The sequence below is a fragment of the Pteropus medius genome, unplaced genomic scaffold, assembly GCF_902729225.1.
Source record: "Pteropus medius unplaced genomic scaffold, Ma_sr-lr_union100, whole genome shotgun sequence".
Taxonomy (NCBI): domain Eukaryota; kingdom Metazoa; phylum Chordata; class Mammalia; order Chiroptera; family Pteropodidae; genus Pteropus; species Pteropus medius.
Window position 1 is genome coordinate 12,797,766 of NW_024349803.1, and position 24,366 is coordinate 12,822,131.

The 24,366-nt window shown below is 40.8% G+C and overlaps 1 protein-coding gene across 16 annotated transcripts in view; it reads left to right on the forward strand.

The window, feature by feature from the left end:
- Window positions 1-22,430, forward strand: part of ZBTB38 (zinc finger and BTB domain containing 38) — a 134,740-nt gene extending 112,310 nt beyond the window's left edge. For 14 of the 16 annotated variants that reach the window (XM_039837310.1, XM_039837320.1, XM_039837315.1 and 11 more), the window contains one exon: window positions 16,062-22,430. In XM_039837310.1, the coding sequence (XP_039693244.1) occupies window positions 16,062-19,649 (3,588 nt within the window). In that variant the 3' untranslated portion in view covers window positions 19,650-22,430. Of the gene's footprint in view, window positions 1-4,518; window positions 4,723-4,925; window positions 4,951-16,061 lie in introns of those variants that run through there. The other 2 variants (XM_039837317.1, XM_039837316.1) reach the window with 2 other exon arrangements.
- Window positions 22,431-24,366: the final 1,936 nt, after the last annotated feature.

The window sequence follows — 24,366 nt, forward strand, 5'->3', positions numbered from 1 at the left end:
TGCCAACTTTAAATTTTTAGTATTAAAAGTTGATTTTTAAGTTTCTTGCCAATTTAGTCCAAGCACTCAGGAGGCAAAGGCCAAATCCCTGGAGTTTAAAGATTCGAGAACAAAATTCAACTGAGTAATTATAAAGATCTTATGGGCTTTATTCACCCATTCATGAATTGGGCTGTATCCAACCTAACAGAAAGGAGCCCCTAAGAGATCTTACAGGCACAAGGGAGCAGAACAAAGAACTTAGGCAAAATGCGGATTGGTTATCGCAAGGTTACTTTCCTTACTGGGGATGGCAGGGGTTTATCAGAAAAATTACCTAACTGATGCTGATCAGTTGACTTCTGATTGACTGGTCTAATATTCCATTCCTGGAAGTGCCAAGAGTAAGTTAAGTTTCAGTTCCGTGGTGTGGGGCTTAGTATAAGCAACTCCATTTTGGGCCTGTTATGTTGTCTTTAACAGAACAATGCATTTTAGTAGAGTTTGAGAAATTGCTCTTTTCCTTCCTTTGAGCCAAAGCAGCAGTAGTAAGCAATTTTTTGGTGTTCCAAAGCCGTTTCAATGTTTCAACTTGTTTCAACAGTAACAATTTTATGGGCAGTTGATGGCCCTGACTTGTCTTATCCAGCTCAGCTTTAAGCCAGCAGTGTTCTTTGTTTTTGTATCTTGTTTTTTTCCCTTTCACCAAGTCAGAACAGCCTTCTTGACTTTTTCTATGTTCATCAAATGTATCCTTTATAGCAGGGGTTCCCAACCCCCTAGTAGTGGACGGTACTGGTCTGTGGCCTTTTAGGAATTGGACTGCCCAGCAAGAAGTAGCATCACCACCTCAGCTCCACCTCAGATCATCAGGCATTAGATTCTCATAGGAGCACTGGTCTCTGGTGCTAAAAAGGTTGGGGACTACTGCTTTGTAGTATAAATGACAAATAGCCAGACAGTTCACATTGACTTAACACTGGATCCAAGAAAGCTTTGTAACAGTGCCAGGTAAGGTGAACTCTGGAAAGCCTAGTGTATGGGTGCTTTTTGCTTTTGTATTTATCTAATAAAGGCTTATTAGCACCTATTATGTGCCAAAGTGTGGTGCTGGGAGCTGGAGAGGCTGTCGTAAACAGTCTCAGCCTTCACAGAATTTATACTCTCGTGGTGAAGGCATACATTTGTCAAACAGAGGACCTCATAAGCCTTGGTAAAGATACTGGAATTTGGATTTAGGCTTTTAAGGAGCCTCACTGACCAGGTCTCAGCTTCGTGTTCACAGGGAGACCTTCCCTCTCATGAGAAGGCTCACACCCAAAGGTGGCCCCACCCTGGAGAGTCTCTTCCCTGAGCACTCCATTGAGGCATCGTACCCACGGGTCTCATGCTGTACCAGAATGTAGTGACAGGTCCCCAGCATTAGCCTCTGATCCCTGAGACTGCATCATCCCCAGGCCTGTAATGAAAGGATAAATCTAAATACTTGTGGGGGAGGGGAGGCAGAGAGAACTCATCTTCCTGATACATTCACTCAGATTAGCAAATCCTAGCTGCGCAAATCCTATCTTATGTCTCCTGAACTGGCAACAAACTTTTAAAATTTATATTTTTAATACTAAAAATTTTAAGTTGGCAACATGTGGGTATAGTGTTAAGGCCTTGATGTTGGGTGTTAAGCAAATTCTGGGCTGTGGGGCAACACTGTGATTGACTGCATGTTCAGGTGGCACCTTGAAAACGCCTGTTGTACCTGGCAGCCATGATGGAAGGGTTCCAGGCCCAAGCCTCATCATCTAGCAATGCTCAGGTTGCCCTGGTAACTGCTGCCGATGGTCTGGGGTGTGCTTTAAGTCCAATCCTCAGCTGCTTTTCTTGGAGACTTCTCTAGTACATTCTGCTTCACGACAGGTAGCATTTCTCAGTGACTTCCTGACATGTGACCCAACTGGCCGCCCCCGACGGCCCTAGCTCTTGAATCTCAGTCTGGGTCTGTTCCTGTTCCAGATTTCTGCAGTGGGGGTGATCCTGTACGACGAGCCTGCAGTTTGGAATCACTGCAGGGCCATTTTGTGTTGGATAGAGCAAGTTAGCTGTTCTGCTTTACCCCTGCTGTGTGTGCACATGCACGGGAGGCAGTGGAGTTTAGGGGAGGTGAGCACTGCACCGCCATCAGAAAATACACTCCGCTGTGAGCAAGGCACTTCTCCAGGCTCACAGTCCACACCAGCACTGTGGCATAATAATATCTGCTTCCACGTATGGAGCATGGACTCTGTTCATTCATTTAGCCCTGAAGAGTGCATAGTGGTACTCTTTCAGATAAAAGCAATTTTATTCAAATTGGTTGGGGAAACTCAGACAAATGAAAATCGTAATTGGCAATATTTATGATGCCTTTCCATATATAATGCTGATTTACAAACATGTACAGATTGTTCATTTAGTAAATGAATATTGAGGGCCTACTATGTATCATGCTTACTCTAGATGCTTAAGATACACCAGTGAAGAAAATCAAAGATTGCCGCCCCGTAGGGCTTAAATTTTAGCAGGCAGATGGACGAAAAACAATGAGTAAATTGCGTACTATATTAGAATGTTATAAATGCTGAGGAAAAGGAAGACGCAGAGCAGAATACGGAGGGTCAGGAGTGCAAGGGGGAGGGAGGTCGCTTCTTTGATCAGGGCGAGCCTCGTTTGTGTCTTATGTACATAGCCACTTCACTTATTCATTTAACCAAGATTTCCTGAGTGCCTACCATGTGCCGCAGCCAGGAGATGAGGTGGTGAACGGACAGATAAGGTCCTTTCCCTCCTGGGTTTTCTTTCTGATGGGCAGAGTGGACAGTGAACAAGCTGGCAAATACACGTGATACATGCAGGTTGAAGTAAGTAGTCTAGAAGAAATAAACCAGACGACACGAGGGCCAGTAAAGGCGGGAACAAGTAAGAGATAGAGTGCCCCGTCTGAGGTGACGTTTGAGCTGGGCCTGAAGTATGAGAGTGAGCCCGTCATGGGCATTGCTGGACCAGTGTGTTTAAAGGTCCGAGGGCTGGAAGAGATTTGGCAAGTAGAGTAAGCACAGGGAGGCCTGTGTGGTGAGCACAGAGAGTGCGGCAGAAGGGAGCAAGTGAGTCTGGAGAGAGCGGATGGGATCCGTAAACAGTGCAGTGCCTTGCGGACCACAGTGAAGGGTTTGGACTTTTTCCTAAAATCAGGGAGAAGACAGAAAAGGGCTTGACTAGATAGATGTGTTTTTAAAAGATCGCCCTGCATATTGCGTGGAGTGAGCTGCATAAGCAGTTCTCTCCATAGCCACCAATGAAGCAGGACAGTCAATTCTCAGGCTGATTCCAGCCACGTTAAACTTCTGTTATGTGCCAAGCACTGCACTTTGTGCTTTTTGTGAGTGTTATCTCGTTCACTCCCCGCTGCCCAGTTTCTGGTTCTTCCAGCAAGAACCAATATAGAGCGGATTCATTGTCTTGCAGGAGTCTCCGGAAAGCTGGGGTACAGAGCAGGTTGGAGGTAGGGAACAAGGGTGCCGTGGGCGATGGATTTAGATCGTTTAACACCAAAGCAGCAGCTGGTGCTCTGGCCATTTTAGGCTGACCCATCCTTGCAACTAGCTGGAGGTTGATTCTTGTACAGAATCCAGAACGTATAACATTGTTTCCCTCTGCCTTCCCTGTGAGGTAGCAGGCAACTGAGAGGAACAGGGTCATCTAATTGTCTGGCACAAGAAAATGGTTTTTGACTTTTCATGGTTTCGGGCTCGTGCCTAAAATAAAAAGTTCCAGGGGACAGGAATCCTATGCTGGTCATTTTGGTAACTCTGTCCCCACAGCATTCAGATTAAAAAAGCCTTCTGCATTAGAGACTCAGAGTGTCAGTGGAATTTGATCGAGACAAGAAACGGTCACAGCACCCAGGGCTTCAGAGAAAAACTCAGCCTGTATGCCAGGTTTCTTAGAGAAGCAGGAATATAGGCAGGCTTGATCCTGAGGTGAACTCAAGGTACATGGGCTACCCTGAAATACTGTTGTGTTTCAAAAAGAAAAAAAGGAAACCAAGGACCTTTCCCTTCTTTCATCCTTTCAATAAGCAACTCGAAATATTTCACTGAGCACATTGCATCATTCACAAATCTGGTAATACTCGTTCTCACAATCTATATGCACGTAACTACAAGTCTAGAGACCGAATGTTTACCTTTCAAAATAATATATTCAAGTAAGGCGGTTCAGGCCAGTTTCCCTCTTTGTCAGATGCACTCTAGTAGCTTCCTTACGAACGGCCCGATTTCAGTTGAAAAACAAACATCTCTTGTCATACTACGCCTTCTTGAATCTGGTAGCTTAAATGCATTAAAGTCTGATAAATGTAGCTCTTCTCAGCCCCTTTGGGGTGCATTTAGAAGGCAAATCAAGAGGATTTGCCTTTTCCTAGACACAGCTGAACTCTATAAAGGGCTTCTGTTTTGTAATCTGTTTTCGAGATCTGATGCGTGTGTTTCTAACACCCCGTCACGTGAGGAGGTCTGACGCAGTCACCCAACATGACTGTGAGAAAGTGTACTGCAAAGATGTGTGGGAAGGTGGAGCCGGATCACTGAAGCAGTGTCCTTTGTCAGAAAACTTTCCACAGGGGATAACAAACGCATGCAGTAGATTCCGCTGCGATATGGGCCTCGCACTGGCCCAAAATGGACTGTGAGTTTGACTTTTGCTTGATTCCAGGTCAGTATCCTAATACAGTGTGTTCTTTTTTTAGTTGGGTTTTATTTCTAAGTTTCTTTTTATAGAAGACTCGTGGTAGACAGAGGAGAAAGTTGTTCTGTTGATTCGGTTTTGTTATTACGTATGTGCATTAGGAATTGAGTGGCCAACGTGCTACAGGAGGGCTCTTGGCCTTTGCCTCTGATTCAGAAAAATGGGGTTCAGTCTGGCCCAGGAGAGCAGCTTTGAGTAAGTGACTTCTAGTTCTCACTAAGAATTTACACTGGATAGTGTTACTTTACTTTCCATATGTCATGTCTTAAAGATTTACTAATAAAAGTATACCGTTTTTTAACGAGCTTTATAAAGTTCTACGTAATAAATATGTTGGTTAACAACTTAGAGAGGTTTTTCGAGGGGTTTTTTTTTTGCATTGTGAGAGTTAGAATTTATATGGAAACTAACGTTTTAAGTTTTTTGACATCTGTGTATTTCAGTAAAGTTGCCTTGACTAATTAGAGGAGAGAAGATTTAATTAAGCTGGAAATACTGAGAATTAGTTGGTCAGATCATTGCCAAAAATTTGGTTTTTTTTGTTTTCAAGTTCAGTCCCAAAGTACTAAAAGTAGTATCCAAGATATAGTGGGGAAGGGGCTAATTTAATAGATTAATGGATGGTATCATACGGTTAAATAGTACTGTGATCAAGCTGACCTCTGAGATTTGGAAGGCAAGGATGCAAACAATGATAGATTGTGCAAACAGTAGGGGCAGCAGCCCTGCAAATCAAGGAACAATTTTCACCCAAGTATAGTATAGAAAGGATTATTGGTCCACCTGGTTTTTCATCCATGCTCAAATTCAAGTACAACAGATCCTCAGATAACTTTATTTCATTATGATATTGGTAAGAAAAAAACTCGATTCCCTGCTGTGGCCACTGTCTGTATGGAGTTTGCATGTTCTCCCCAAGTCTGCGTGGGTTTTTTCTGGGTACTTTGGTTTCCTCTCACATCCCAAAGCTGTGCACACGAGGTGAAGTGGTGTGCCTGCATTATCCCTGTCTGAGTGTGGGTGGGTGGGCGTGGGTGTGGGAGTGCCCCGCCCCGCCATGGAAGGGCATCCTGTCTAGGATAAGCTCCGGTCACCCGAGACCCTGAACTGGAATGAGTGGGTTAGAAAATAATGCTCTTGCATTTATTAACCTTTCTTATATGTACATATAGCTCACCTTTATTTTAATGTTTATTCTTAAAAGTGTTTCAGGTCTTTATTTAGCAGTTTGGGAGGTTTTTGTGACCAGAAATATGCTGTAGGAACTTAACTCTTGTTTATAGCAATTAGCCTATGGTAAAATTATACATTGTTTCTCTTAAAGTTGCAGTTTCCAAGAAACTTAAGGGACATTAAGTGGGGACTTAGTGTAATACTTAAAACCTGGAAAATTAGACAGCTACAGAGCTTGTGTATCTTTGTGACTGTGGGTGTGTCAGCGTTTCTCTATGCCTTGGTCTCTCCTGTCTCCTGGGCACTTCTGCCTTGTGTTTTATCACACTTTCATTCACTTCATCATTAGTTCTTTTAGGCTCATACATGATTTATTATGTTGAGTAAAATTTTAAATAATTTCTTTATAAATGATTTTGAACATTTTCTTGTAAGCTAGAGCAGCAGTTCTCAAACATTTTGGTCCCAAAACCTTACACTCTTATAAATCATTGAGGAGCCAAAGAGCTTTTGTTTATCTGAGTTATAGCTATCAATATATACCATATTCAAAATTTTAAGTGAGAATTTAAAAAACTATTATTGACTCATGAAAAATTACTATGATAAACTCAGTTGCACGATAAAATAACATTTTTTAAAATTACTTTCTAAAGCAAAAAAATATAGTAAGGAGTGGTATTTTACATTTTTACAGATATCTTTAATATTTGGCTTAATAGAAAGATGGCTGGATTTTCACATCTGCTTCTGGATTCGGTTGCAATATGTTCTTTTAGTTGAAATATGTAACGGAAATCAGCCTCACAAATAGGTAGTTTGGAAAAGGGAGGATTTTTTAAAAAGCCTTTCCAGTTAATTGTGGATATTCTTTGATACCACACTAAAATTTGACAAGTGACAGTTTCTTAAAGGTTATTTGCAACATGGAGTCTGAAACCATATCAATGAACTTTCAGTACCACATTACATTTAAATCCACTGGTCTCTCAGTCACGTGTCATTTTTTTGCAGCAGTGAGCATCGGTCATTTAGAAAATACTGGTTCATGAGTGATGCATATCTTCCAAATTATTACCAAATCTTCCAAATCAATATCCAAACATTGTGTATCAAGACATGTCAAGCTCATATTGGTGGATATAAATTTTCAAAAAAATGAATTTTCCCTTGAAAGTCTAATTTTATTACTCACAACCAAATGGCTCCTTCTTTGAAACGACATGCTCACTTAGTTCATTTTCAAGAAAGTTTTTGTCCAGATGCCCATACATTGATAACCATTCATCTGTCAGTCATTCTTTCAAGCAAAAATGATGTTCCATGAAAAAAAATTGGCTAGTTCCACTCAACTCAAAAGAACCACCCGCGTTCTTTTCCTCAAGGTAGTCATTGTTTTTCAGTATGCATCAGAAGTATACCTCCCATTTTATCACACAGAATAGTAAAAAGACATATATTCAGGGGTCAAGATTTAATAAAATTAATAATTTTTACTCTTTTATCTGAGCGTTCCTGTCTCGATGCCTGCTAAGGTGCTAGCCGTTTCACCCACCATTGCTTTTGCACCGTTTATGCATATGTCCACATAGGAAGAGAAAAGGCGAGTGATACCTTAGTGTTATGGAAATAGCTTTTACCTCATGAACCTACTGAAAGGGTCTTGAGAGACCCAGAGGTCCATGAAGCACTTTGAGAACCACCAGTTAGAAGAAAACTAGAAAAAAAAATGGACAGTAATTAATTTTTATTTTCCTAGTAATTTTACTCTTTATAGATGAAGACTTTGGCTTCATCTAGGTGTAACTTTTAAAGCTTTCAATCGAGACTCTTTCTAAGTACAGTATATAACTTATATGGAAAGCCATTTGCTGCTCAGAGTCTGAGGAACCAGCCCTCTCTGCTGTCAACATCCTTCACAATGCATTGTCCCCTACATGTGCAGAGGGTACAAAGATGAGATAGATTGTCCCTGCAGTCAAGGAGCTAATAGGGAAAGATGTAAATGTGAACAAATGTATCATACTACATGCTGCAGTAAAGGTAGGAACCCAAAACTAGAAATTTCAGAGGAGGAAGGCTATCAGATGGGATTTCACCTGAGATCAATATAAGGAATTACCAGGCAGGGGAGCAAGGGGCTAGGATAGAAGAAAAACCCAAGAGGACATGTAGTTTTTCTCCTAAAGCTTTATATAGATGGAATGTAGAAATTTTCCAAGGTTATGAGAAAAGGCTCCCATGGTTGGGTGTGTGTGTGTGCTGTGTGTGTGATGAGTACATTGATACGGGGGTAGGGAGACTAGGCTAGAGAAGAGGCCTTCTGATACACTCCTGTACTATCTGTTTTACCATAATTATAGATTTCTTTCATTTTTGAAAGCAAATTAATTCTTAAAGCAGGTGAAGGAAAGTCATTTTAATCATCAAAGTATCTTAAGTGCCCATCTTTTCAATATATGGATGTGTATTTATTGTATAAGTTTGGAGTATGGCAAAGACAAAAGCAGTAGCAGACTTCAAATATACTAATTACCTAAAATACCCCAGTAGTATTTATATAAAGTACACTTATAAAGTATGTTTATCATATATTTAAAAAATTATTTAAAGTATTTTACATATTTATAAAGTATACTTTATGAAAATATGTGCATGGGTACTTATAACATGGAATTTCATATTTCATATGGTATTTATCTTTCTCTGTCTGACTTATATATCTTTTAGGTCAAGGCAATATCTTCTTCCATCCCTTTCCTTTTAGTCTGTGTGTGTCTTTTAATCTGAAGTGAGTCTCTTGGAAGCAGCGTGTATGTAGGGGTCTCATTTTCTTATCCTTTCAGCCGCTCTTTCTTTTAGTTGGAGCATTTAATTCTTTTCCATTTGAGGTACTTGTTTTTAGGAATGTAGTTGTTACCATTCTTTATTCCTGTTTTTGATACATGTTGTTTCTTCTTAAAGAAGTCCCTCCAACATTTCCTGTAATACTGGCTTGGTGGTGATAAATTCCTTTAGCTTATTTTTGTCTGGGAAGCTCTTATCTGTCCTTCAACTCTAAATGATAGCTTTGCTGGATAAAGTATTCTTGGTTGTAGATGCTGGGTCTTCATCACGTCGAATATTTTGTGCCCAGCTCTTCTGTCCCGCATAGTTTCTTTTGAGAAATCAGTTGCCAGTCTTATGGGTGCTCCCTTGTAGGTAACTATCTGCTTTTCTCGTGCTGCTTTTAAGATTCTCTCTTTGTATTTAACCTTTGGCATTTTAATTATGACGTGTCTTGGTGTGGGCCTCTTTGGGTTCCTGGATTTGGGGACCCTCTAAGCACCTTGGGGTTTTATGTTTATTTCCTTCACCAGGTTACGGAAGTTTTCCATCATTATTTCTTCAAATAGCTGTTCAACATCTTGTTTTCTTTCTGGTACCCCAATGACCTGGGTATTTTAACCTTTAATAGTGTCCCATAGGCTCCTTAAATTATTATTATAGTCTTGGCTTCTTTTTTCTTGCTGTTCTCATTGAGTGTCCTTGGCTTTCCCATCCTCTATACAGGTCATTTGATCCTCTTCTTTATTCACTTTGTTTTTTCCATTTAATATACTTCTCATTTCGGATAATGTGTTCTTCATTTCAGACTGGTTCCCTTTTATAATTTCCATTTTTATGTTTTTTTAGCTCTGTGTTGAAGTTCTCACTGAATTTATCTTCATTTTCCATAAGTTCATTCAGCATCTTTATAACCAGTGTTTTGAACTCTGCATCTGTTAGATTGCTTGACTCCATTGTTTCTGGATCTCTGTTCTCTCTTATAGTTTTGCTTCTTTGTCTTCCCATTTTGGCTGCTTTTCTGTGTCTGTTTCTATGAACTAAGCAAAGCTCCTAAGTCTTATTAGTGTAGCTTTGTGTAGTAGGTGTCCAGTGGCACAGTTCTGAGAGGGGTTCAGCTGCAGGCCAAATTTAGCCCCAGCCTGTACCCCTCCCGGTCCACCTGTTAAGATTCAGCAAGCAATCCACAAATGCTGTGCTTACAGTTGCCTCAAAAGGCCACACCAGAAACCGAGGCCAGCTGCCTCCAGTGTGAGTCTAGGTGCTGCTCAGCAAGGAGCACCTGACTCGCCAAGGATGTGTATATGGCTTGGGTGGGGCTACGAGTTGGGAGAGGTGGGGTTTCAGGGAATCTTCTGGGCTGAGCGACCTCTGCTATCCAATTTGATGACGTCTCCGCTGTGGAGGCGCCGAGTCCATGCACTGGGAAGGGGGAGGGCTCAACAGAGGAACAATAGATACCACCAGCACTTCTGCACGCAGGTGGAGGAGGGGGGTGCCTCACCACCACCCTCACTCCGACAACTCAGTGTCCCTTTATAAGTCCCTGCACAGCCGAACTGGCACTGTTGCTCAGAGCGAGCAGGTCCGTCACCCATGAAAGTCTGCTTGCAGACAGGGTTCCTTTAAGAGGCATCTGCAGCTGCCGCTGCCTCCATCCCACTCAGCCTCTCAGGACCAGGCAGCCCCACATCCTCTCCCCGTCCTACCTTCTGCCGGTGCAGGGTGGTTTCTTATTTCTCTCCCTAGTTGTAGGGCTTGTTCATCTAGATCCCGGGTGACTTTCCTTGCTGTTTACTCCTTGTTTCCATCACAACTTTGATTTGGTCGCCAGAGGGATGAACAGAGAGCCTCTATCATCTATGCCTTTTTTCCCCCTGCCCCCAGTTTTTGCGTTTATAACAATTTTTGGTTAGCCTTTTTCATGCTTATTTATTCCATCACAGTAGTACTACGGACAATAGTGAATTTATTGCATGAAACTTGCCTTTTAAAAAACATTGTAGAAGTTATATATAAATTAAATCTCATCTTCTTTCCAAGTTATATTTCCTTTTCTGAAGTCTGTTGTGAGCTTTCCATTGGCAGGAACTCCTACGACTTCTGTTTTAAGTTATTCTCTCTGAAAAAATGTAGCGGAGGAGGTCACTCTAACATTTTTAAGTCAAAGAATGCTCTTTTTGGTGAGAATGACTGCCTCCCCCACCACGAGTTCTTTTGTAACTTAATTTTAATTTTGGGAATATCCTTAAAGTATGTCTGATAAGATCTGTGGGTTATTTTTTTACTTAATGTTCTTATCAGTTACACAAACCAAACTGGCTATCGGGGCCAGGCTGGTCACGTTACTAAGAGAAGCCACTTGGCGTTACGTGCTTGGGTAGACAGTGTGTATGTGAAGGTGACTGTAATGAGGGCACACAGCTCCTAGGCCCCAGTTCTTCTTGCCAGGCAGGTGACAACCCCAGTGTTGTCCAGTTTTCCTATCTTTCAAGAAAAGGTGTATTGATTTTGGTGTTAAATTTAAAAATTTTTCAATATCAACTCGGTTTTTTTAAAAACATGGTTCCAGAAACTATGTAGGTCAAACAAAATGAATGGGTACTACATCTGCCCGTGACCTACAGTTGGTCCCCTCTGGCCTTCAGACTGATTTCTTTTTTGCACTTTGGACAAGGAGAATATGACTTTTACCTGGAGCACCTTTTGAAATCATCAGATAACTATGGTGGAGACTCTACGACAAAACTAGGTAGTTTAGGTAAAGGGCATTGTTAAAATTGGAAAGTTGGGTGCTAGAGTCTGAAAGATTTTAAATTCTTTTAAATCTTATTCCCCCAGCTACACAACAGGCCTTGAGGAGCAGAATTTTCATTTCTCTTAAGGCCCCTGGTTTTAGTATCAGCCCCCAGGCTTGATTCTGGCTAGTTAATAAAAACTACCTGAAGAGCCCCTGAGAAAAGATGCGAAGATGACTTTTCACTGTGTACTCACTGTGCCTTTTGAATTTTGTATCATACAAATGTATTACTTATTCACTAAATAAGTTGAAGTATAGAAATACATATGGATTCCAAGATCTCACCCCAACCATTCTAAATCAGAATCTCTATGGGAACAGGAAAGGAGGAATTTATAAATCTATACTATTTAAAAGCTTCCTAGGTGATTTTAATACATAGCTAGGTTTGGGAACTACTGTCCCAAAGCATATAGTAGGTATTTAGTAAACATCTGTTCAAAAGAGGAATGAACTCTTGTCTTCCTGTGGCATTTAACCTGATGCCTTGTACTTAACAGTTGATTAGTAAATATTAGCGGAGAGAATTAAAATAAATTTTGAGTTCAAATACAACCCCACCATCCCACTTTCTTGGTAACCAGTCTCTTCCTCCCTGAGCTTTCACTCGGGGGTAGATGGGCAACTTCTCACCTGGACCACCAGGATGGCCTAACTAGCTGGTCTCCTGCAGCCAGCTTGCCTCCCTCTGATCCTTTGAGCATGCTGCAGCCTGAGTGATTTTTTTTTTTCTTAATTCAAATCTATTTTTTTTTCTTAATTCAAATCCCTTTCAATGTTGCCTATTACCTGCAGTATAAAATTTACTGTGGCAAGTTCTTTAGCAGCAGCAGCCATGGACCGATGTTGGTCTGTGGCCTGTTAGGAGCCAGGCTGCACAGCAGGAAGTGAGCAGCTAGTGAGTGAAGCTTTATCTGTATTTGCAGCCGCTCCCCAGCACTAGCATCACCACCTCAGCTCCACTTCAGATCATTAGGTATTAGATTCTCATAGGAGCACCGGTCCCTGGTGCCAAAAAGGTGGGGGACCGCTGCTTTAGAGACCTTTATGATTGACCCTTCCTTTCCTAGCCCATCTCATTCAACAGATAGGTGCTGAGGCCTGCCGTGTGCCTACACTGCTGAGGACACTGAGGACAGCAGTGCCCACATCCTCTCCTGACCTCACGTAGACCCTCTCGTCAGTTCCTGAGTACAGTGTACTCTTTTATCATTTTTTGTTTCTTTTGCCCTTCTGCCACACCCCTCTTTTATTTATTCATTGAGGCCAAGCCTTCCAGGGCCCCTATAAATAATAAATTATGACCTCATCTTCTGACACTTTGTACATACCTTTAGTATAAGGTCTACTATCATGGATTCCAATTATTAGTTGACAGTTCTTTCTCTCCCTAGACTCAGCTCCTTGAGGGCAGAGACTTGCCTTATTCTCCCCAGTACCTCCAGCTGTGAGCACTGTGTCTGACCGTGTTAGGCATTAAAATATTTGCTGGATAAAATTGATACCAGAATGAAGGGTTTTTTTGTGTGTGCCAAGAAGGCAAATCAGGGTGCTACTTAGTAACTATGATTTGTTGTTACTAAGGCTTTCTGCCACACAATGGTAGATGGTCCATTGAAAGATGTCTTACTTGGATTTTCCACAGTTGTGAGGATGTTTTAATGACATATATATAATGGTACTTTTTGTTATATATCTTATTCTAACTGTAAATGAGACTAAGCTATTCGGTGTTAACAGTTGGCCTTCAGCTAACCATTCTAACTAAACAGTCTAAGAAAGGAATCAGAAAATCCCACAGAAGTGAGTGGGGCTTATAATTTGACACCCTGTAGCGTATTTATATTAGCTCGATGTGAAATACTGTATTCCCCAAATGGAGCCTAGTAGGAGATTCAAAGTGCTATGAAATGGAGCCTAGTGGGAGGTTCAGAGTACTGTGGGGTGTTTTGCAAGAAGCAGTAATTTTGAGGTGGAAGGACAAAATCAATGACGTCAGCATATCACTAAGCCAAGTTGGAAGCCACCAAATTGAATCACATAGCATGTGTTTTGTCAGATCTGAGACTATCTATTCAGGCTGGATAAGGAATTGAAATAATGTGTGGCCTTTAGAGAGAACAAACAGAATAAGAATATATGAGTCAGGAGAGAAAGTGAATCCTGTAGGGGTCCAGAACAGAGAGACCACAAGGAAGGCAAAAGAAACATCAGCAAAGTATGTATGTCATTATATTTTGTCACCTATAACCCAGTGAAGGACAGACTCCTGTGATCTATTCAGGGGTGACCCTCTTTCCCTTCAAGGTCACAGAGGAAGCCATAAAAATTCCATTTTATTTCTTTTCATTTTTACTTAGAGATTCGATCCCAAGACTTCTAGAAAAGATTCACGGAAGATCATAATTAGAGGCAGGGTAAACAAGAATAGAAAAACTAGCATTAAAGGCAGTGAGACGACAGTCGCATCGGAAACTCAGGCTTAGAATATCTACAACGATCGATGGTAAAAGTTAGTTCGAAGCTTCCTTGTCTCGAGAATTAAAAGAGAAACATGGTAAGTACATTGTTCTCATTATCTGAATTGAAGAATTTGTTAATAGAAATGTACTCTTTCCTATGGCTAAATGAGATAAAAGAAAGGGACCCTTGTATAAAGGACACTGAATGGGCACAGTTGATAATAGCTTTACAAAAAGGTAAAAAGAGATTCTTTATGTGGCCATCTGGTCTTTCCAACTAAATAAATGCTGTGAGCTAAATATTATATTCCAACGCTATGAAGACATTGCCACTGCGAGTTAAAGAAATATCATCAAGCTACACGGCTTTCTGGATGTCAATTCATGAGAGATGAAGGGACTGGATGAATAGCTGGTTAGTATGTCCTATAGATCAGAGGGGGTTCGTTTGTTTGTTTTGGTTTTAACTGCCACCGTGATGTATTACTATGCCCCGGCCGGCGGGACAAAACAACGCGGGAGGAGGAGGAACCTATGGAGGATGAAGGCGAGACAGGAGACACAAAGAGACGGAGGCAAGACAGTATTCTGATCAAGCCTCAAACTTTATTTTTCAGCGGGGATATTTATACAGGACAAACAAAGGGAGGCGGGGCTAGCTGGCGGAAGACAAGCGCATTGGCTCTTGGATGGTCCGAGTAGGCGGTGCCACACGCCCATTGGGTCTAAGGGGATGGGGTGAGGGTTATTGACAGCCTAAGGGGTGTGTGCTTAGGGGGAGGAAGTGATGAAAATTAAAGGAAGTAGGAAGTAGGAAGTAGGAAGTAGGGCTCCGCAATGTCTGAGGCAGGCAAAACACCCAGTCCTGCAACCAAGCCTCCGCGGCCCGAAGACCCGCGGCTCCCCACATTACTATATAGTGGAAATTAGTTTAGTGAGTTACTTTTACCCTTTTTTTAATATGAAAGATAATAGAACAGAACAGAATACATCATATGCAATAAGGGTTAAGTTTTAATTTCATTTGTGTCTTAAGTCACTAATGTACCATGTATCTATTGTAGGTAAGTACAAAAGGCACTGCTTTTGACTATCCCTCATGAGACTATATGTTGGTAGGCTCTGGTCATTCCAGACTCATTATAGAACATATATAGAGAATACCAAGAACCAGTTTTGGGAGAAACAGAGATAGGATCCTCAGACCAGAACAAGAGCAACTGTGCCTTTCAATAGTGCTGATTTAGGAACCTGTGACTAAACTCAGTATTATAGACTCAGAAACATACTTTCCTAATTTCTTTTTTGGTTTGCCTTCAGTACCTCACAGAGTTCTTTTTGAAAACTCTCGTCTGCTTTGGCTGCAATGAAAGGGAAATCAGAGAAAGGATGGGATGGATCCCCGCAAGGGCCAGTGGCACAGAGGGCAGGGTGGCCCTGGTGGTCAGACTCACTCATACAGACTGAGACTTTCCATTGAGAGACCCTTCAGAGCCACGAATTTGGAATGGCTCCTCTAGATCTTGCTTCTTCCCCGAGCAGGCAGTACCTTTATATACATAGGTACTGCTCATTAGGGAAAACTTAAAAATAAAATCATTTTCCTGATTCATGAATTATGTGTGGATCAGCTCACCAGGGCTATCTTTGAAAATAGATAGGAAGCTTGTGGCAGGACTATGGCATTGCCCAACTCTGGGAGTTGAATGCAACAGCTTTAAGTGACGATGAGACCCTTAACACTTGTGAAAAGAAAAACCCTCCTCCCCCCAAATTTGGACATGTATATATAGCTACAACTTTGGAGAAAGAGTTCTGGGAGGATTTCCAACTATAACAATTCTTAGCAGTGGTATGAGAAACAGGCCGAGGCAAGATAAAGATTTAGCTTCTCTTGTCGACTCCAAGTCTTGGAAACAAGAGAATGAGATAAAAACCTGTATTTTCATACAAAAAAATTTTTTTCCAAAGGGATTGAAAATAATGTAGAAATAGAGAAGCTACTCGTGGAATGGTCTCTGACCATTTCTTTCCTCTTGTTTCAGATGACAGTCATGTCCCTTTCCAGGGACCTCAAGGACGACTTTCACAGTGACACAGTGCTCTCCATCTTAAATGAGCAGCGCATTCGCGGCATCTTATGTGATGTCACTATCATTGTGGAAGACACCAAATTTAAAGCCCACAGCAATGTCCTGGCTGCTTCAAGCCTTTATTTCAAAAATATCTTTTGGAGCCATACGATCTGCATTTCCAGCCATGTCCTGGAGCTGGATGATCTCAAAGCCGAAGTGTTTACAGAAATCCTTAATTATATCTACAGCTCCACAGTCGTCGTCAAGAGACAGGAAACAGTCACTGATCTTGCAGCTGCAGGAAAAAAGCTGGGAATATCTTTCTTGGAAGATCTTACCGATCGCAACTTCTCAAATTCTCCAGGCCCCTATGTATTCTGCATTACCGAAAAGGGAGTAGTTAAAGAAGAAAAAAATGAAAAAAGGCATGAAGAACCAGCCATCACTAATGGGCCAAGGATCACAAATGCATTTTCTATCATTGAAACAGAAAATAGTAATAACATGTTTTCTCCACTGGACTTGAGGGCAAGTTTCAAAAAGGTCTCTGACTCCATGAGAACCGCTAGCCTTTGCCTAGAGAGGACTGATGTCTGTCACGAGGCAGAGCCTGTCCGTACCCTGGCGGAGCACTCTTATGCCGTTTCTTCCGTGACCGAGGCTTACCGAAGTCAGCCTGTGTGTGAACGTGCTAGCAGTTCACCTGGTAAAACAGGTAAAGAAAATGGTGAAGCTCTTGCAGGAAAACCGAAAACATGTCGAAAGCCAAAGACACTATCCATACCCCAGGATTCTGATTCAGCCGCTGAAAAGATACCACCCCCTTCTGTAACCAACATAGAGGTTAATCAAGAAAGAAGTCCACAGCCAGCTGCAGTTCTTTCCGGTTCAAAATCTCCCAACAATGAAAGAGATGTCGCTCTTTCCAGGGAAGATGAAAATAAATCCTCTGATGTTCCTGGGCCGCCAGAAGCGGAGGTTCCCCCTCTCGTTTACAATTGTAGCTCTTGCTCCAAATCCTTCGACAGTAGCACTTTGCTGAGTGCCCACATGCAGCTTCACAAGCCGACCCAGGAGCCTTTGGTGTGCAAGTACTGCAACAAACAGTTCAGCACCCTGAACAGGTTGGATCGGCACGAACAGATCTGCATGAGGTCAAGCCACGTGCCCATTCCGGGAGGAAATCAACGCTTTTTAGAAAACTATCCTACCATTGGACAAAACGGAGGTTCCTTCGCAGGTCCAGAATCTTTATTATCTGAGAACAGGATTGGTGAGTTTTCCAGTGCCGGAAATACCTTGCCCGAAATGGACCACATGGTTAAATTTGTCAATGGGCAGATGCTCTACAGCTGCGCTGTCTGCAAACGTAGTTATGTGACTTTATCCAGTCTCCGAAGACATGCAAATGTTCATTCGTGGAGAAGAACATATCCTTGCCATTACTGCAACAAAGTATTTGCGTTGGCTGAGTACAGGACAAGGCATGAAGTTTGGCATACGGGAGAAAGGCGATATCAGTGCATTTTCTGCCTTGAAACTTTTATGACCTACTATATACTCAAAAACCATCAGAAGTCTTTCCATGCCATAGATCATAGACTTTCCATCAGTAAAAAAACAGCAAATGGAGGCTTAAAGCCTAGTGTCTATCCATATAAACTTTATAGGCTACTGCCGATGAAATGCAAGAGGGCTCCTTATAAGAGCTACCGAAATACTTCCTATGAAAATGCTCGAGAAAGCAGTCAGATGAATGAATCTGTGCCCGGTCCCTATGTTATTCAGAATCCACACAGCTCTGAGTTACCTACGCTAAATTTCCAAGACAGTGTGAACACCTTGACCAACAGTCCGGCCATCCCGTTGGGAACATCCACATGTCAGGATGGACCCATTTCTGCCAATATTCAAAATGCAGAAGGGGCCAGATGGGGGGAGGAGACACTAAAAGTTGATCTTGACAATAACTTTTATTCAACTGAGGTGTCAGTTTCTTCCACTGAAAACGCTGTCAGTTCTGACCTCCCAGCCGGGGACGTTCCTGCTTTGTCTATGAGTAATGGCAGTGAGAACTCAGCTTCTGTCATAAGCTACAGTGGCTCAGCTCCCTCGGTCATTGTGCACAGTAGCCAGTTTTCATCGGTGATTATGCACAGCAACACTGTTGCTGCCATGGCCAACAACAACCACAAGGCCCCTTCAGACCTGACTGTCAGTCCATCCATGAAAGATGACAGCAAACCCGAACCAGACAAAGTTGGAAGAATTGTCAGCAGACCCAAAAGCATTAAGGAGAAAAAGAAAACCATCTCATGTAACAGGGGAGAAATACCAGAGGAGTCGAAATACGTTGCTGATCCTGGAGGGTCGTTGAGCAAAACCACAAATGTCATTAAAGAAACCAGTAAAATCGAAACCTACATTGCAAAGCCTGCTCTCCCTGGAACTTCCACAAATAGCAGCGTCGCGCCCCTTTGCCAAATAACAGTCAAAATTGGGAACGAAGCCATTGTGAAAAGGCATATCCTAGGATCTAAATTGTTCTATAAAAGAGGGAGAAGACCCAAGTATCAAATGCAGGAGGAGCCTTTGCCACAAGAGAGTGACCCGGAAACCAACAGAGACAGCCCACTCGGGCTTTGCCAGTCCGAGTGTGTGGAGATGAGCGAAATGTTTGATGATGCGAGTGACCAGGATTCCACCGACAAACCATGGCGCCCTTACTACAACTACAAACCCAAAAAGAAATCCAGACAGTTGAGAAAAATGAGGAAAGTCAACTGGAGGAAAGAGCATGAAAACAGGAGCCCCAGCAATAAGTATAAATACCCAGCAGAACTGGACTGTGCTGTGGGGAAGGCTCCTCAGGAGAAGGCCTTTGAAGAAGAAGAAAATAAAGAGATGCCCAAGTTGCAGTGTGAACTCTGCGACGGAGACAAGGCCTCGGGGGCTGGAAACCAAGGAAGGCCCCACCGGCATCTCACTGCCAGGCCTTATGCCTGTGAGCTCTGCGCCAAGCAGTTCCAGAGCCCTTCCACACTCAAGATGCACATGAGGTGTCATACTGGAGAGAAGCCGTATCAGTGCAAGACCTGTGGACGGTGCTTTTCGGTGCAGGGGAACTTACAGAAACACGAACGCATCCACCTGGGCGTGAAAGAGTTCATCTGTCAGTATTGCAACAAGGCATTCACTCTGAATGAGACCCTCAAAATCCACGAAAGAATCCACACTGGTGAAAAGCGTTACCACTGTCAGTTCTGCTTTCAGAGTTTTTTGTATCTTTCCACAAAAAGGAATCATGAGCAGAGGCATATTCGAGAGCATAACGGGAAGGGCTACGCCTGTTTCCAGTGCCCCAAAATTTGCAAAACAGCTGCCGCCCTTGGAATGCACCAGAAGAAACACTTATTCAAAAGCCCAAGTCAGCAGGAGAAAATAGAAGGTGATATGTGCCACGAAAACTCACATCTGCTGGAGAATCCACATTTCCTGGATTCAGAAAACAACGACCAAAAGGATAATGTACAAACCATTGTTGAAAATGTCCTTTGAGTGGCGATACTTAGAAAAAAATCTTCAAAAAGATAAGTTGATGGGTTTGTTTTTTTTTTAATTTTTTTTTTTAGTTAGCCATTTTGTTTTTGTTTTTGTTTTTGTTTTTTTAAGTTTAGTCGTGTTTTGTTCATGTAACAGTCATGAAGGAGTGAAATGTAAAAAAGAAAATCTCATTTGTGAAAATTCCAGAAAAAGGATCCTAATGTCTACTTTGGGTTTTAGCATTACCTTATTGCAAAGTGCACAAAAAACAAAATAGCTGACTCCGCCAATTTCCCAAGTATCTTGTGAAAGTTTATGAAGTTCTTAGCTGTGGTATTTCTGCCAGTGGAAAAAAAAATTTTAATTTTAGGCTAATTCAAAACTTTGTGATAAGTGCTAATAGGAACTGGCTGCTGAACTGTCTTTAGTCACTGGAGAAAATAAGGGTCAGACATCATGAAAATGTCACCTTCATAAGTAAGTTAAAAGGTAAACGAGCTATGACGGCACTATTAAAAAGTGTTTAAATTTAACGGATATATATGAAATACTTAATAATATAGCTAAAAATATGTGTGATATGAGTAACCTAAGTAGGACATTCATACATTAGAACTATTCTGCAACACAAATCTTGTAAAATACATATATAAATCACTATAACGTCTAACTGTCCATGTCCCCTGTAGAGAATTATAATAATGAGCAATAGATCTGCAAATAATGAGGACTGATATAAAAATCAGTAGAGAGCATTTTGAATATGACTCAAGAGCATGTATATACTTTTAGATGGAATGCTGTTCTCTTAAAGTTATGGCTGAACTGTTACTAGAACTGGTCTTATTCAAGTCACAGAAAACATAGGTCATAGCCTTATCTATGGGGGAAAGCCTTCCCAGAATTTACCTGTGATTACTTGTGCTATGTATTACTTCGTAATGTCCTCACCTCAGAAAACGAAGAAGGGTCAAAATCTTCTGAAACTCCCTGCAGTCTTCCATCCATCACAAGGCCATAAATATGGAGGTCTGTTCCAGACAGACTTAACCAATCTCAAGGGTTCAAGTTAAAATTGACACCTCCCATTCCACTGAAGGAGTATCTAGGAAATTTAGTGCAAGGCACACATGCAGTAATGACTTTCTAGGTACTTGAAAGTGACAGCCTAATCTCTACAATGATTAGACTTCTTAGAGATTATGCAGCCCCAAGTATGTACTAGTATAAAACAAAAGGACAACAGAAACACACACACATGCTCCACCCATTAAGGACCCGAGTGGACAAAAGGAAATGCTGACTTTCCTTGCCTCAAACAGTAGCTTTGTTTGGGGGTAGGGAGAGAGAGAATATGGAATGATAAGGTTCCATCACTCACTTATGTGACTCAGAAATATATCCCCAAGGCCTGATACCTTGTCTGCATGTTTGCAGACATCGGGCCCCCTTGCTAAAAACCCACTTCGGTGTTTTAATGTTTTTTATGCTGACCCATACCATCAATATTGCCCACAAAGCCTAATTGCCCTTTAGGATATTCCGTCATCTGGACTAGGTTCCTGGGAAGCTGGAACTCATGATTCTTAACTTTTTAAAAATGCCAGAATAGGAGGCAGAGAGAAAACATTCCTACCCTTTGATCACCGGTCTGAGCAGAATCTGGAAACCGGTATATGGGTGACCCGCGGCCGTGCACGTTCATGGGATTGGATAGATGAAAAGCCAAGGCTGTCCAAGGGTGCAAGGTTACCATTACGAAGAATTAGTCAGAGGACTCCAGCTTCTCTCTCCAAGTGTTGTCATGTCTCCATGAAGAAGACAATATGGATTTGGGTGAGCAAGAAGGAATTTAAACACCCCGAAAAGGACACGATCAAAGCTGACCTTTTTATACCGTAGTACTTTACTGTTAAGTAACCCCAATATTGTATCTGCATTTATCTTTTGTTCATCTACTTTCACTTACATACAGTATTATGTAATAGAGGAAAATGGGAAAATGCAAGCGAATTCAACTTTATTTTATACATTGTATATATATGTATACCTGCACTCTTCATTTGGGTTTTGTTAAAGAGATAGTCACAAAGGGCTTATGAAAATCATTTTTTGAATTGGTAATTAGGATATCGAATAAGCAAACCTGTGATCTACTAATTTGTTTTATCTCAATTAAGATTATGAATCAAGGAGAATTACTGTGTATTTTAGTCATTTTGATTTGAAATAACTCCAAATATAAGATTATTACATGTAGTGATGTTTCCCAGCCCTTACATGTGGATATTTTTTAAGTGGACTTGTATGCTGATAATTCTAGACCAAAGTAAATATGGCAGAATATTTATACATGAAAAAATAATTTTGCAGATATTTTCTATAATTGTATTATTCGTTTAAAATGTTGACAGCTTGTGTTAGTTTCAGGGAGGGGTGTATATTTTGATAAAAAATACTTGACTTTGTAATTCTGTATATTCTATACAATTTATAGCAGAGCCGTTTTAAGACAGCCTTGTCACACTTTTTGTTAATTGTGGAAACTTTATTATGAGTGATGTTTAAGTATGCATTGAGTACATAACGACCAACTAGAATTAAAGTAAGTGTAAACAGTGAACATACTGAATGCTGTACAAGATATATTGTAATTTGCTGTTTTAGCATCTGTATTTTGGTTAGATGATATTATTAAATGCAGATGTTAAGGGTTGGAAAAGTCTAATTTTATTTTTAAAAATAATGAATATAAATTTGGTTTTGCTTGATTAAAATAGCTTGTTCCTATGTTAAGTCTCTTTTTAAATGTTTTAATGTTAATTCTTTTGTGCAGCCAGACAGCTCTTTCATCTGCGTGAGTCACAGCATTGTTTCACTTACTGTTCAACACATTTCTCTTTCCTTATTTATTTACATTCCATGGTACCTGCTTACATGCTTAGTACTCAAAAGGAATATGACATTTAAAAAAAAAATGAATGAAGAACAGGAGAGATTAAAGTCATCTGGTAATTTAGTGCTTTGGACAGGCTTAACTTCATTTATCTTGATAAATCAGAGTATTGGACGTGTTCTGCTGTACTCAACCACAGGAAACAAATTACAGTGTGGAGTACTGGGTGTTTGACAAGTCATAACATGGATTGTTTCAGCTTCCCCAACGACACCAGAAAGTGAATATCATTACCCACACTTTATAGTGACTCTGAGAAGATCCTAGAGCCAGGATTCCAGTCCAGGGCTGCCTGACTCAATACCTTACAGAAAAATGCTTAATGTAAACTGAATAGAGCAAAAGACACATGACAAAGTGTTATGTTAGGACGGTGGCTGTTATAATGACAGTGTCAAGGAGGCCGTGTTAGACTCTGCCTCCCCAAACTGAGCGCTGATTTACTTTCTGAGGCCTCAATACTTTGGACGTTCGGCTTTTTTTATATCTTGGGACATTGCCCTGTAAAGTCAGCTTTTAGGAGTCTGTATACTTTTTTAAAGAATGTGAAGGGAAATTATAATTTAATGCTATTATGAGCTAGTAATTTTTTATGAACTAGTAATTTTTCACATAAAAAATCTGTTCCATCATCACAGACTCTACTCCTAACCTTAGCTAATTATCTTCAAATGCAGTTAGTCACAGTTGGTGAGGTGAAAGTGAGTGCCAGTGGCTCTAGAAGCACAATCCATTTACCAAACAGATTTTGGAAAATAAATTTCCAGTCCTACTGATGGCTGGCCAGTAGCATCAATGCTGTATTTGAAGGGCAATCTAAAACTAATTCTCCCAAAATATGATAACTGCTGCTGCTACAACTAACTTCATTTCTAGCAAAACAATAGATTTATTATTGAAAGAATTTATAACAGTTTAAAAAGTCACTATGTATTAAACGGATAAAAACAGATCACACAAAGCAATCCTGTCTATACATATTCTTTTAATTACTTTGAGTCTTTTCATTCCTATTGCTCCTCTTCCTGTTTTCACCTATTGATTGATTTAGTTCCATATCCTCTGTCTCTGTCAATTCCTCTTTGCAAAGGCAATGATTCTTTCACCTCAGTTTCCTCCATATCTGAGAACTCTTCACATTTCCCTCCCCAAATTCTGACCATCTAGTAATATCCCTTCTGGAGAGAGCAGCCTCCTTTAGCCCTCCCCAGTTCTCACCCCTGGATCCTGATTTTTCAAGCAAGATGGTCAGTGAGCGGGCGACTTGGCTTGGTGTGCAATTTTTGAAACAGAACACTCCAACTTCGGACAAGTAATGGAAGAACTAGTTATAACAGAAATGTGGCTACATTTTTATTTTTTCATTTTTGACATCTAAGACATCAAATCTGTTTTTCTAGAATGTTTAGCTGTGAACTCAAGAGCACCTTTTGTCAGTAATTTTAAAAATTATGACTTCTATGTAATTCTATATAATCTTTTAATAGGAAAATTTTCAAACATATGCCAAAGTAGAATAGTACGATAAACCCCAGTGTACCCATCATCCAATTTCAACAATAATTCATAGCCAATTTTGTTTTCTCTATACCCTCACCTACTTCCCCTCTCTATTATTTCGAAGCCAATCCCATCTAAATATTTACATATGCACTAATAAAAAAATAAGCATTTTTAATATAACCATACTATTATCACACCTCAAAAAGTAATAGTTTTTTAATATTATAAAATCCATCAGTTAAAAGTTCTGATTGCCTTACAATTGTCATATTT